Here is a 14,718-nt window from a genome sequence, read left to right on the forward strand (position 1 = left end):
GTACTGCAGGTGGCGGCTCTACCCGCTCGCTACACCACAGTGCCAGCATCTAGGGGCTCCTATTTTCAAGGACATCAGTGCCTAGGTCTGTTATGGTACAGAGAGTTAAGGCACCACTTATGACACCAGCATCCCATAGGAGCACCAGTTCAAGTCCCAGATGCTCCACTTCCAATCCAGCTCTCTAATGTGCCTGGGAAAGCAGCAGAAGACACTTGGACCCCTGCTATCCACGTGGGAGACCTGGATGGAGTTCCAGGCTCCTGGCTTTGGGCTGGCCCAGCCCCAACCATTGCAGCCATGTAGGGAGTAAACCAACAGATGGAAGATCTTTTCCTCTGTCTCTCCCTCTCTCTCTCATTCTGCCTTTCAGATACATCAATATTAAAATAAACAAACAAACAAATGCAATTCCTAAAGGTAATATAGTTCATGAGTCATTTTTAACACAACTGTGGTGAAGGAGGCTTTTAAGACACAATTGCTTCATAACATAGTAATAAAGACTAGCCTGCACAGAACCTGCACGAGGATCTCATTCTGGTTCTAAGAGCTTAGATTAACAACTGTCTTTTTATCTGCTTGTTTTGTAACATGGAAAAAAGTCAATGCACTGACACAGCACTTCTCTGCTCCCCAGCTGTGTAGTCTCGACATGTAACTGAATTACTTTTGGCCATAGGCTCCCCTCTGGTAAATCAGGCACAGTAATACCAAGTTCACAGTTGTTAAGATTAAATAAGGTTGGGGCCAGCACCGTGGTGCAGTAGGTTAATCCTCCACCTGCGGTGCCAGCATCCCGTATGAGCTCCGGTTCTAGTCCTGGCTGCTCCTCTTCTAATCCAGCTCTCTGCTGTGGCCTGGGAAAGCAGTGGAAGATGGCCCAAGTGCTTGGGCCCCTGCACCCACATGGGAGACCAGGAGGAAGCACCTGGCTCCTGGCTTCAGATCAGCAAAGCTCCTGCCGTGGCGGCCATTTGGGGAGTGAACCAAAGGAAGGAAGACCTTTCTGTCTCTCCCTCTCACTGTCTGTAATTCTACCTCTTAAAAAAAAAAAAAAAAAAAAAAAAAAAGATTAAATAAGGTCACGCAGAATCAGCACTTAGCAAAGTTCTGATGTTGTGGCCATCTCCCATGCTCATCTAGGACTTCAGCAACTGGATCAGTCTTATGACCTATCCAAATCCCCTAAATTCTTTCGCAGATTCAACTTCTACATGATGACCACAATGAACCTGTTACTGCTGAGAAGTGCTCTGCCGCTGAAATCTTACAAACATCCTAACCTTGCCAAACTCTCATTCCCCCTTGCTGCTCAGCCTACCTGAACTTCAGCCACACAGATCTGCCCTGTCATCACACTCACCTGACGACAACCCAACTCTGCCTCCTTCCCGTTCCCCCAACCACGTGCATGAGCCCCACTGGGAGCACCAGTGCCTTCTGGGCTTCTCCTGCCTCACCCTGTACTCAGGGGTTCTGCCTCTCGACTCCTCAGGGGCCTTGATCAAGTCATTATCTCCCCTTTCCACTCCAACAGCTTCCATCGCTCTCCCTATTCTTTTCCCTGTGCCCTGTGTATGTAGAAACAAAATCATAAGCCTCATGTCCTTACAGAAACCAAAGCCCTCAGGAGTTAATATCTCCACTTTTAAAAGCTAAGCAGCTAGTCCCACAGGTGCACTGCAAAGAACAACTCTGCAATATTCATCATGTCTTGTTACAGAGATGATGTTAGCAAATATTCCTGTTATCAGTTGCCAGATTTTAGATTAACAGACAACACTGGATGCATTTACCATGTATAGCATGTTTTGAAATATAGGAGATGGCATTGTGCCATAATGGGTAAAGCCACCGCCTGCAGCACTGGCATCCTAGATGGGCACTGATCCAAGTCTCATCTGTTCCACTTTCAACCCAGCACCCTGCTGATGGCCTGGAAAAGCAGCAGAAGCTGGCCCGTGTGCTTAGGCCCCTGGCTTTGGTCTGGCCCAGCCCTGGCCATTGTGGACATCTGGGGAGTGAACCAGCAGACGGGAGGTCTCTCTCTCAAATAAATACATATTTTAGATTTACTGAAATATACATACACTATGAAATGGTTAAACCATGCCAGGTTTTTAAAGTTAAAGCTGTTCCTATATTTTATCATCATGAAGTTTATGTCTAAATCTGTTAAATAAGACAAACTTTCTGTATTATTAAAAGGTTTGTTTCAGTAGTTTTAAATACTGTTGACTTACAATCTTAGAGATATTTGTTAAACAGTGTACTGATTAAATGGAAAACTGTTCACTTGAAGTTGTAAGACATCTCTGCCCTACAAAGTTGACTATCTGTCAACTCTAGTAATACTTAACTCATTACTATAATATGATCTAGCAGTAATTAAGTCAACCTGAAAAAAGTATATGCAGGTTTTCTAAAAATTGACAGCCTAACTCAGAGCATTTTTCCTTTTTTTTTTTTAAATTAATTTATTTGAAAGACAGAGTGACAGAGAAAGGAGGGTGAAGGAGGGGACAGATGGCAAGATTTTCCATCCACTGGTTCACTCCCCAGATGGGTGCAACAGCCAAGGCTGGGCCAAGATGAAGCCAGGAACCAGGAATTCCATTCAGGTCTTCCATATAAGTGACAGGGACCCAAGTGCCTGAGCCATCATCTGCTGCCTCCCAGGTGCATTAGCAAGAAGCTGGATCAGAAGTGGAGCAGCTGACACTCAAACCAGCACTCCAACACAGGATGTAGGTGTACCAAGTGGCACCTAACCTGCAATGCCACAATGCCTGCTCCCAGTGTTTTCTTTAAAAAAAAAAAAAAAGTGTTTATTTCCATTTGAAAGACAAAGAGAGAGAGAGAGCAAGAGCACAAATGATTCACTATTCAAATGCCTACCACGGCTAGGACTGGGCCAGGTAGGAGCCACAAGCTAGGAACTCCATCCAGGACTCCCACGTGGATGGCAGGGGTCCAAGTACTTGAGCCATCACCAGCTGCCACCCAGGGTATACATGAACATGAAGCTGTGTCAAAGCAGAGGAGCCAGGACTGGAACTCAGGGACTCACGTGGGCATTCCAAGCAGCGGCTTAACTCACTGCATCCCAATGTCCACCCCTTTCTGCTCCTTATAATGTGGCCAATGCACTGTGCAGAATCCCAGTTCGTTGCTACCCACAGTATGTGGAAGGTTTCTTGAATAAACAAAAACATTAATTCCAATCTACTATGGTAATGGGGCCATTGCAATTCTCAGACAGCTGAGGAAACACAGTAAGACAGCACTTGCCTAATGAACTGCCAGAATTCATGCTCAGATCTCCCCGAGTCAAAAGCCCTCCTTTCTGCTCATCAGAGTCTGCAGATCTAGATACGGATTGGCATCACCTAAAGAGATTAAAAATAAAAAGCAAAACACAGATGGCTTCCCTAACCCTCCTGCCACTCCCCATCCCCAAGCCCACTCTGATTCATTTAGTGTGGGATGGGTCTCAGCCAGGATTGAGAACCACAGAATTATGCAAGCCATGTTCTAATGGACCATGCTGCCCTGCAGATCTTGTTTAAAACAGAATGCTCTCATCATGATCCTGTAAACTCTACCTGTCAAATAAATAAATAAAAAATCTTTTAAAAAAAAAAAACTGCCAAACTTAAGTAAAATCTCAGAAACAACCTTGTTTCATACAAGGAAGACAGAAGCGTTAGATGTTGTGTGGTCTGAGATCAGGTTTTATTAGCTCTGGTTTAACCAATGTCCGTACTGATGCTGACACACAGAAGTCTGTACGAGGGCTACCAAAGCACCAAGGCACCTGCCAACACAGACCCATAGCAGAGGCAGAAACGAGAGCACTCACTGTGCAAAGTCCAGATGACCAAAGATGGAGCAAACTCCAGAGGGAATACAGAGGAACAATCTGTCTGGAAGAACCAACTGGCATCAGACTCTCGAGTAGACATTGAGCAGGGGGGTCAATGACAATACAGGGGAGGGGGAAGGAACTGCCCTGAAGGCTCACCAAACTCAACGGCCCCCTTGTCTGAGGGGGATATTTCTAAGACCTCTAGCAGATGCCTGAATGTTGGTATTGTATATGCCTATACATATATAATACCAAAACATACATATTTTCTTCCTAAACATACATACATACCTGTGATAATAAAATTTATAAATTAGGCACAGTAAGAGCTTTACAATGACTAATAATAGAGTTAAAATATAAAATATAACACACTTATTAAAAGTTATGTGAATGTAGTCTGTTTATTTCTGGAATTTTCCAGATAGTATCTTCAGCCCCCACTGCAGGTAAATAAAATCACACAAAGTGAGACCACAGGTAAGGCAGACTGCTGAGTTTATTGTTCCTAATCTTGTTTTTAAACTTAAATACTAGAATCCAACATTTATGAAGGCAAATTTTCTAACAGTTAAACATACCTCCCAACTTATAAGGAACACCATAACTAACAGTTTAAAGGTAACATAATTATAAGGATATGAAAAACTGGAGTAAACTTAAATCTATTAATTTAACAAATTTCCTTTCAAGCTGGCAATCTCCTCAGCAAATGTCAGAGTAGTTACATTTAAAGTTATGAAATCATGCGGAACACCACTCCACTATACCTACAGTCCAAAAAACATTTCTGAGGTGAAATGAGAAGGCCACGCCAAGACGGCACTGGCGAGCGAGCAAGACACACCTTCAGTTACTCAGAAAATGACAGTGGAACCCACCTGGCAAAGGAGCCTGCCTAGCAGCAGGCAGTGATTGGTTACGGCATAAACCGGTCCTTGACCGGATTGGCTGCCTCTGCTATATAAGCTGCTGCACCAAGTGAATAAACGAGTCTGCGATCTGCCCGCCTCTAGCCTGCTTCCACCCAACTTCTGGACTCCCAGTGTCTGTGTCGTGGCTCCGCGCCTCTTGCCCCCACCATGCTTCTCCTCTCAGAATGAATCCACAGCAACACATTTCCAACATGTTTATCATCCATGTCTCCCACTGGTGAAGTGGTCACTGGGGAACAAGCAGTTCACATCATTTTAAGAAATTTCCTGGGGGTGGGGGGGGTGCGCCATGGCAAGCTGAGCCACCATTTGCAACACTGGCATCCTGTATCAGAGCGCCAGTATGAGTCCCAGCTGTTCCACTTCTGATCCAACTCCTGATAATGCACCTGGGAAGACAGAAGATGATGGCCCAAGTACCTGGGCCTCTGCCACTCCTGTGGGAGACCCAGATGGAGTTCCAAGCTCCTGGCTTCAGCTTGGCTCAGACTTGGGGAGTAACCAATGGAGGAAGGTATCTCTGTGTGTGTCTCTCCTCCCCCAGCCCCCTTAACTCTGCCTTTCAAATAAATAAATAAATCATTTTTAAAAATTTGCTTCCACAAATTTGACATTAATCATCAAATCAAATTTCAATAGTCTTTGAAAGAACTATGGAGGGGCGGGTGTCTGTCCTAACAGTTTGCCATCTCATATCAGAGGGCCTGAGTTCCATCCCCAGGTCCCCATTCCAGCTTCCTGCTAATGCAGATCCTGGGAGGCAACAGGTGATGGCTCAAGTCATTGGGTTCCTGCTACCCACGTGGGAAACCTGGATTGAGGTCCCAGCTCCTGGCTTCACCCTACCTCTCAACTGTTTCAGGCATTTGGGGAGTGAATTAGTGAATGGGAGCTCTCTGTCTTGCTCTGTTTCACAAACAACAATGGGGAAAAAAAAAAAAAAAAAAAAAACCATGCAGTAGGTGCTGTGGCGCAGCAGGTTAAGCCACTGTCTGCAACGCCAGCATCCCATAAGGGTGTCAGTTCAAGTCCCAGCTGCTCCACATTTTCTGATCCAGCTCCCTGTTAATGCACCTGGGAAAGCAGTAGAAGATGGCCCAAGTGCTTGGGCCCCTGCACCCATGTAGGAGACTCAGAAAAAGCTCCTGGCTTCAGCCTGACCCAGCCTTGGCTGTTGGCAGCCATTTGGGGAGTGAACCAGCAGATGGAAGATCTCTATCCTTTCTCGTTCTCTGTCTCCCTCTTTTGCTCTAACTCTTTCAAATAAAATAAATAAATCTTTAAAAAAATAAAATAAAAAAGCACAGGGGCCGGCGCTGTGGTGTAGCAGGTAGAGCCGCTGCCTGCAGTACTGGCATCTCATATGGGCACCAGTTCCAGTCCCGCTGCTCCACTTCCGATCCAGCTCTCTGCTATGGCTGGGAAAGCAGTAGGAGATGGCCCAGGTCACTGGGCCCCTGCACCCATGTGGGAGACCCAGAAGAAGCTCCTGGCTCCTGACTTCGGATTGGCTTAGCTCCAGCCATTGCAGCCATTTGGGGAGTGAATCAGCAGATGAAAGACCTCTCTCCCTGTCTCTACTTCTCTCTGTAACTCTGTCCTTCAAATAAATAAAAATAAATCTTTAAAAAAAAAAAAAAAGGCAGAAAGCAGAACACCAAAGACCACCGCACTACAGAAAAAAAAATTTATAAAGATTCTAACAGCTTTTATTACAATAGTGCAAGGTAGTATTTCATCCAACACTCACCAAAACAAACCATCATCTTCTATAAAACAATTCCAGAAAATTCAAACAAAAAACTAAAGATACATTATCTATAATAATTCTCATACAATACTGTTTAGTGTTCAAACTTCATGTCACTCCAATAAAGTATAATCATTTTCTAGCAAACGTGGCAAACAAAGTTTGCTCTGTTTCTCTGTTTTATTGTCTGCCTATAAATATATCAGGACATGCCTCACAGTTAGAAACTTAAACTACAGCACTCCATGACATCAATATCTATTCGTGCTTAGGATCAGCCAGTTGTACCAAATACCATAAATACAAAATGATAGGAAATATAAACATCGATTTGTATTTCAAGTTTATAACATTTTATTTACAAAAATAGGCTGGGAGGAAAAGGGTTTACAACCCCCATCATTTCCTGGGGGTGAACGATTCCACACCATCTTCTAGTGTGTTTTCTCCCCTAACAATTTTTCCAGTCGCATCTGAATCCCTTCAGAACTGCATCTGTCAACTAGAAGCTCGGGTGGCGAGGAGGAGAGAAAATGGGGGGAGCAGGAAGTGGGGTGTGAGGGAAAAAGGAACGGGCATACAACAGTCGGCACATAAATAAATGGCTTGTACTGAAAAGACTCTGCACTGTGCCTCATGCACTGGGCAATGCACGCACACTGCTCGGACACCAACACCGGACGCTGTTATGTACAGAAACTGCACTCTTCTCTGGGTTCCGAAGGACACTTGCTCCCCAATATGGCACGATCGAACGATAATCCCGGCGGACACTAAGACATGACTCCGAAGACAGGGTTGTGACGGCAGATGCCAGGGCCGTACTCTTCATAGTCCTTCTTGGCATGGCAGACCTGAAAAAACTCCGGCTGCCAGAGGCAACAGTTAGAAGGAAACTTGACTAGTTCAGAAATAAACTATTAAGCAAACGAGAAGCTCTCCTAACCCTAGACTTCCTCTCTCTCCAAACCACTCTGATAGGATTCTGACCTCTCTGACACACTAGTTATCTCATTTTTTAAAGACGTATTCACCCTCTGTTTATCTAGAGCCCACTATATGCAGGCCCCATGCTGACAGGGTGTCAGTTACTAACAAATTTGAAAAATTAATTAGGAAAATCACTGGAATTAATAATTCAAGATTTATTTTTTATTTCACTTATTCATGTTATCTACAACCCCTAGCAAGAATACTTGCAAATTAGCTATGCAACTTAAGTGATCATTAAATTATGTCCAATCTTACAGAATTAAGTATGTGTCTATTTATAGCCACATAACTAGAACATGCACTATATAACCTTTCTAAACAATAGAGGATACATTAAATTCATGAAAAATGGAATTGAAAGCTTATTTGCTTACAAAAAATTTTTTTAATTCATGCAAGTTTTTCACAGCATGCATTTTGTATGAAGTTTTTGAAGATCTGTCCTATTTAGTCACACTTAACAGAGGCTACAGAAATGAAATTATGCAACAACCTGAAAGGACTTACGGTGGAAGCCAGCATTGAGCCTCCAAACCACACGGCATAGCGCTGCATATGATGTGTTATCACCTGAACTTCCACGGGCTTAGGCTGGAAATAAAGTAATCTACGTTTAGTCCAAGGGTACACGTGAATTGTTATTCAAGTAATCTTTTGGCTAACAGGGTAGCATCCCTCCTGGGTCTTCCTTCCCTCTTAATGGCAGAAGGCCTCCCCCTCACATGTGCATCCTCCTGCAGTGGCACCAACTACACGCATGCTGCCTCTGCAAGGAACGTCCTCCCCGCCGGCCCCCATCGCTCCAGACCTGGGTGGTTCAAAGAAACGCAGGCACAGCCCGCAGAGGGCACCTTCACACAACAAAGCCCTACAGTAAGTGAAAGACCCAAGCAACTACCCTCAATCATTTCTTTCTTTTCCTCTTCTCCTTCTTCTTCTTCTTCTTTTTTTTTTTTTTTTTTTTTTTGCCCAAATGAGATAGATGTTTTAGCACTGTAGAGATAATTCCAAGTCCCCACTTGGGCAGCACACACACTAAGAAACAGCTAGCCATTCCAAAAACACTGAAGGAACTGCCCCTTCCCAGCCAGCTGGCTCTGTCTCAGGGGGCTCGCTTCTTTGTTCCCACTTCCCCTACCAAGCACAATCTTGGTTAGATGTCTAACTAAAACCAGCAGTTTGTTAACTGGAGGAACACGTCTCACCTCCCTGACAGTATTAGTTATTTTTGTTTAATGAGAACATTTCCAAAGGATACTAAAGATCCTTAGATCCTTACTATAAATTAACTCCGTCTCCTTGGGACAGTGTCATTATATGACATGCCCGATCTCTTACAGCACACACACGCACGCACACACACACACACACACAATCTGCTGGCGACGTGGCGTAGCGGGTGCGTGAAACTGCCGTTGCTGCATCACTAGGTGCATCAGTTTTAACTACATGTTTGGAACGAGTTCAGGCAGCAAAACTCCGTTGCAACTTCTCAGCATGGCTAAGTGCTGCAATCTGTTTTTCTTTCATGAAAGACGAGCTCCTTCAGCTCTGTGTCAGGAAGAGAGAGCCCAGCCAATGCTGGTGCAGAAACTCACTTCATTAGCACCCATATGGTTCCTGGTCTCCTACCTTGATTCTGCCGCCACTCAGCTCTTCACTTAGTTTTAACCTGGCGTCCACCACTCTTTTTAAATCTCTCTGCAATCGACGTCCAAAATCCCTGAACATTGTGGAGCCTCCTGAAAGAACGACATTCTAAAAAACACAAAGCAGAGGGGTGCCTTGGATGAAATCACCCACCCACGTGGTTCTGTTGTGCCACAACAGAATCCCCTCACATCCAATGCTTGTGGAGTAACACACCGACCCTATATGAAAAGACACTAAGTAAAGCAAAGTCGAAGCCATCAGAAGCGTGCAGGTGGTGTTTTCTCTCCCTGTGACAACAAGGTGTCACAGACTGCTCCTTTCAGCACGCTCCCTCGACTGTAACCAAGTGTGAACAAAGTCATTCTCCTCCCACGCGCTCCCCCTCAGACCCCACAGAACCACTGGTCCAAACCAAGCCCGATCTTCAGGGGTTCTGCCTTAGTGACCACTGGCACAGATGAGTCTTCCCACTAACACTTTCAAGAAGGGAGATGCTGCGAAGGCCCCCGTTTTCTGGAGAAGCCTTTCCAATGAGCTGTCTCCCTTCCCATTCTTCTCCAGCACCCGACGACTCAGCGACCACTGGACAAACTGCCATTAGATCACCAATCAGACTTTGAAGAGGGGTAAAAATTGTATTCTTTCAGGCTACCGGGTATTATTTGGGACAATGTAAGTGTAATTAAGTATATACTGATTTAACATTCTTACAGAAAAAAAAAATCACTTGCAAAAACTATATATGGAAAATGAAATAATCCTTCCAGAAGCCAGAAGACCTACTTCAAGATCCTCTCAATCCCCGAGTGCTCACCCTGCTCCTCCTGAGAGCCCTGAGTCCCCGCGGGACTACCTGCTGTCAGGCACGCCTCCCAGTCAGCTCTGTGTGTCTGAACAGTGGACTCCTCACGAAGTTTACAGGCAAGCAGGAGTCACAAGGAGCCAGGATGACAGAACACACTCTCTGTCCCCGTAACCTGGGTTGTACATTCTCCACAATGGCAGTGGTCCGCTCCTGCCACTGCTGTCCTCAGGAAAGACGGCCGGCACTGAGCAAAAGAGGATTTGCTTTCCCTCGTGCCAGCTCCGGGAAGAGCTGCAGCAGCACCCGTGAGAACTCAGGGGTAGGCAGGTAAAGTCAGAAAGGAAACAGAAGCAGGGCCATGAGAAGCCACCAGTGAGCAGCCTGGTCTTCTGCACGGGGCTCTATTCCAATTCCACCCCAAGTGTCCCTACAGAAAAATTTCACCTCTAATAACCAACAGATTTTTGATGACCTCAAACAAGTTCTAATTGCTCCAGTTACTGAGTTGAAAAGGACTGTCAGTTGCTAAAGCTTTCACAATCCCTTGGCCAGGGACCTTGCTGTGGGCTACCTGTGGTCTCACCAAACTGTGCTGACTTTTTTTTAAAGATTTATTTATTTATTTGAGAGGCAGAGTTACATATAGAGAGAGGAAAAGACAGAGAGAGAGGTCTTCCATCTGCTGGTTCACTCCCCAAATGGCCAAAATGGCCGGAGCTAGGCCAATCCAAAGCCAGGAGCCAGGAGCTTCCTCTGGGTCTCCCACGTTGGTGCAGAGGCCTGAGCACTTGGGCCATCTTCCACTGCTTTCCTAGGCCATAGCAGAGAGCTGGATCAGAAGAGGAGCAGCCAGGACACAAACCGGCACCCACACAGGGAGAAGCAGCTGTGCACACACTATTGTCTCACTTCCTGGGTTTTAACTTCAGGTAGGTCCCTGCACAGCAGGTGGCTCTGCTCTGCACCTCTCAATGAGAATGCCCTGCCAACAGGCCCTAAGAGCCAAGTCATTTCAGGAGCAGGCATCTGTCTCCAGAGAATCCACAGAAAGGTCACAGCCCTCTTTTACATTGCTTGTTATCCAGAATTACTCCTCTTCACTGTGCAACGGAGCTCAAAATTCTCGGCTCAGAATGCACTAGAGCTCCTCATGGTTACCACACTCTGTCCAGGTCAGCACAGTTAACCTGATAAATGACAGAATTTTAAAACCATGAAACAAAATGAAACATGGAGAAAGTACCAACATGACAACTGGCAAGATTCAAGATGGCTCTCATCACAGAGAAAATTTTGGAGAAGTTGGGAAACTCCAAAAATAGTATCAGAGCTCAGGAAAGACTCAGTAAACAATATGGACATAAACAGGAAAAACAGCAACAGAAATGAAAACTCTAATTTAGGGGTGATCTGCATCCAGATTAGAGGAGATTTACACAAGATTACAGTGTATAAATGTAAATTCAAACTTCACAGCAATGACTAAGTGCAGAAAACCAAAGTCCCTAAATTGAGTCAATTAAGCAACTTAAAACAGTGAGCAATGACAGGACCAGCAACAGGTCCCCACCTGAAGGGAAAGTGGGCAAGACGGCTCTCCCTGACCATCACAAGTGAACAGGACAGTTCTCAGCGGCCATGGAAAGTGGACAAGATGACTGTCATGAACCACAGAACAACGGCTGCACGGACCACAGTAAGTGACAAGATGGCTCTCCCTCACCATCACAAGTGAACAGGACAGCTCTCGGCAGCCACGGAAAGTGGACAAGATGACTGTCATGAACCACAGAACGACAGCTGCATGGACCACAGTAAGTGTCAAGATAGCTCTCACGGACTAGGTTGACCAAGGACCACTGTATGAGAGCTCAAATATGTTACATAAACCATTCATATCTTTATTATGTAGACAAAAATTAAAATTAATGTCTACAGGGGCTGGTACTGTGGCATAGTGGGCTAAAGCCTCCACCTGCACTGCCGGCATCCCATATGGGTGTCGAATTGAGTCCCGGCTGCTCCTCTTCCCATCCAGCTCTCTGCTATGGCCTGGGAAAGCAGTGGAAGATGGTTCAAGTCCTTGGACCCCTGCACCCGTGTGGGAGACCCAGAAGAAACTCCTGGCTCCTGGCTTCAGATCAGCCCAGCTCCGGCCATTGCAGCCATTTGGGGAGTGAACCAGCTCTGGATAGAAGACCTTTCTCTCTGTTTCTTCCTCTCAAATAAATAACTAAAAAATCATTAAAAAATGCATACCTACATTAATATATATATTATTATATATAATATATTATGACATGGGCAGTATGAAAAGATGTTGAACAGGACAGCAGGAATTCAAAATGTAAGGAGGAATGAATGCAGTTGTATGGTTTTGTTTCTTTCACTATCTTTATAAATAGCATAAATTGAAATAGTTTCAAACTAGACTGTCATAACCTAAAGATGTTCTTTAGAAGCCTCATGGTAACCACAAAGCAAAAATCTCTAATTGAATTACCAAAAAATAAAATGCATAGAATCAAAACACACTACGAAAGAAAAGAACAACCACAAAGGAAGCAAAAGAAGAGAACGGAAGTACAATGAAACTAGAAAACAAGTATCAAAATGACAGTAGTAAAGCCTTACTTATCAATAAATACCTTAAATATGAATGGATTAAATCCTCCAACTAAAAGACAAAGAGTGACAGAATAGGTTTTAAAAGAGACACAATTCGGGGCTGGCACTGTGGTGCAGTGGGTTAAAGCCCTGGCCTGAAGCGCTGGCATCCCATATGGGCACCGGTTCTAGTCCCAGCTGCTCCTCTTCCGATCCGGCTCTCTGCTATGGCCTGGGAAAGCAGTACAAGATAGCCCACGTCCTTGGGCTCCTGCACTCGTGTGGGAGACCCAGAAGAAACTCCTGACTCCTGGCTTCAGACAGCTCCAGCCGACAGCTCCAGCCGTTGCGGCCATCTGGGGAGTGAACCAGCGATGGAAGACCTCTCTCTCTGTCTCTACCTCTCTCTGTAACTCTCTTTCAAAATCTTAAAAAAAAAGAGAGAGAGGCCGGCGCCGCGGCTCACTAAGCTAATCCTCCGCCTTGCAGTGCTGGCACACCGGGTTCTAGTCCCGGTCGGGGCCCCGGATTCTGTCTCGGTTGCCCCTCTTCCAGGCCAGCTCTCTGCTGTGGCCAGGGAGTGCAGTGGAGGATGGCCCAAGTCCTTGGGCCCTGCACCCCATGGGAGACCAGGAGAAGCACCTGGCTCCTGGCTTTGGATCAGTGCGGTGCGCCAGCTGCAGCGCACCGGCCGCGGCGGCCATTGGAGGGTGAACCAACGGCAAAGGAAGACCTTTCTCCCTTTCTCTCTGTCTCTCTCTCTCACTGTCCACTATGCCTGTCAAAAAAAAAAAAAAAAAAAAAACGAGAGAGAGAGAGAGAATTCATTTGTTCATCTCTAATTACACAAATAGACTGAAAGTGAGAGAACAGAATTAGACATTTCATGCAAATGGAATCCAAAAGAAAGTAGTATTCATGCATGTATCAGATAAAATAGATTTTAAATCAAATGCAGTAAAAGGAGACAAAGAAGTCATTTTATAAATGATAAAGGGTTCAATAGAGCAATATGAGATAATACTTGTAAATATATATGCATCAAATTTCAGAGTACCCAAATATGTAAAGTAAATAATTAATCATTTTTTAAAAGATTTTATTTATTTATTTGAGAGGTAGAGTTACAGAGAAAGAGAGATGGAGAAATGTCTTTCATTTTACTCCCCAAATGGCCACAACAGCCGGAGCTGAGGAGAACTGAAGCCAGCAGCTTCCTTCTTGTCTCCCATGTGTGTGCAGGGCCCAAGCTTTTGGGCCATCCTCCACTGCTTTCCCAGGCCATAAGCAGAGGGCTGGATTGGAAGAAGAGTAGCCGGACACAAACCAGCACCTATATGGGATGCCAGCACCGCAGGTTAGGCTTAACCTACTATGTCAAAGCACGGCCACAAAGCAAATATTTATAGACCTACAGAGAAAGAGCAACTCCAATACAACAATACCCCACTTTCAGAAATGGAGAGATCATCTAGACAGAATATCAACAAAGAAAGGCGTTAAACAGAACGGATAAACTACACCAGACATCTACAGAATGCTCCACCCAAAAACTTGCTGAATACACTTTATTCTCAACAGCGCACGGAACATTCCCCAGGATAAATCAGATCAGAGGGCTCATAAAACAAGCACCAATAAATTTTTTTAAAAAATACATAAATCATACAGTATCTTTTCTCATCCACTATAATTAAATGAGAAATAAGTTTGAAAAAAACTTTAGAATCTATAGAAATACATGGAAATTTAAAGAACTTACTCATGAACAATCAATATATCCAGGAAAAAAATTAAGAAGGAAATAGAAAAAAAAATTCTGTAATGAATGAAAATGGAAAAACAACTTACCAAAAATCTATGGCATATAGCAAGCACAGTACCAAGCAGAAATTTTATTGCAATCAATGCCTATATCAAAAAGTTGGCTGGGCCAGTGCTGTGGCGCAATGAGCTAAGCTGCCACTTAGAACAACTGGCAGCCCACACTGGAGCAGAGCTAATGTGCCTGGGAAAGCAGCAGAGGACAGCCCAAGCACATGAGCCCCTATAACCCATGTGGGAGACCCGGATGGAGCTCCTGGCTTTGGCCTGGACCAGCCCA

At 44.9% G+C, this 14,718-nt stretch overlaps 1 protein-coding gene across 12 annotated transcripts in view; it reads right to left on the reverse strand.

The window, feature by feature from the left end:
* Nucleotides 1-6,493: 6,493 nt before the first annotated feature.
* The window catches only part of ACTR3B (actin related protein 3B), a 121,353-nt gene continuing 113,128 nt past the window's right edge, over nucleotides 6,494-14,718 (reverse strand). For all 12 annotated transcript variants that reach the window (XR_016210370.1, XR_016210371.1, XR_016210372.1 and 9 more), the window contains 3 exons: nucleotides 9,182-9,307; nucleotides 8,057-8,140; nucleotides 6,494-7,425 (listed from right to left, as the gene is read on the reverse strand). Coding sequence is in view for 6 of the 12 variants with exons in the window: in XM_051857097.3 (XP_051713057.1) it covers nucleotides 7,330-7,425; nucleotides 8,057-8,140; nucleotides 9,182-9,307 (306 nt within the window). In the remaining 6 variants the exon portion in view is untranslated. The remainder of the gene's footprint in view (nucleotides 7,426-8,056; nucleotides 8,141-9,181; nucleotides 9,308-14,718) is intronic.

The sequence above is a fragment of the Oryctolagus cuniculus genome, chromosome 7 (genome assembly GCF_051225735.1).
Source record: "Oryctolagus cuniculus isolate XC-2025 breed Fujian yellow rabbit chromosome 7, ASM5122573v1, whole genome shotgun sequence".
Classification (NCBI taxonomy): Eukaryota; Metazoa; Chordata; class Mammalia; order Lagomorpha; family Leporidae; genus Oryctolagus; species Oryctolagus cuniculus.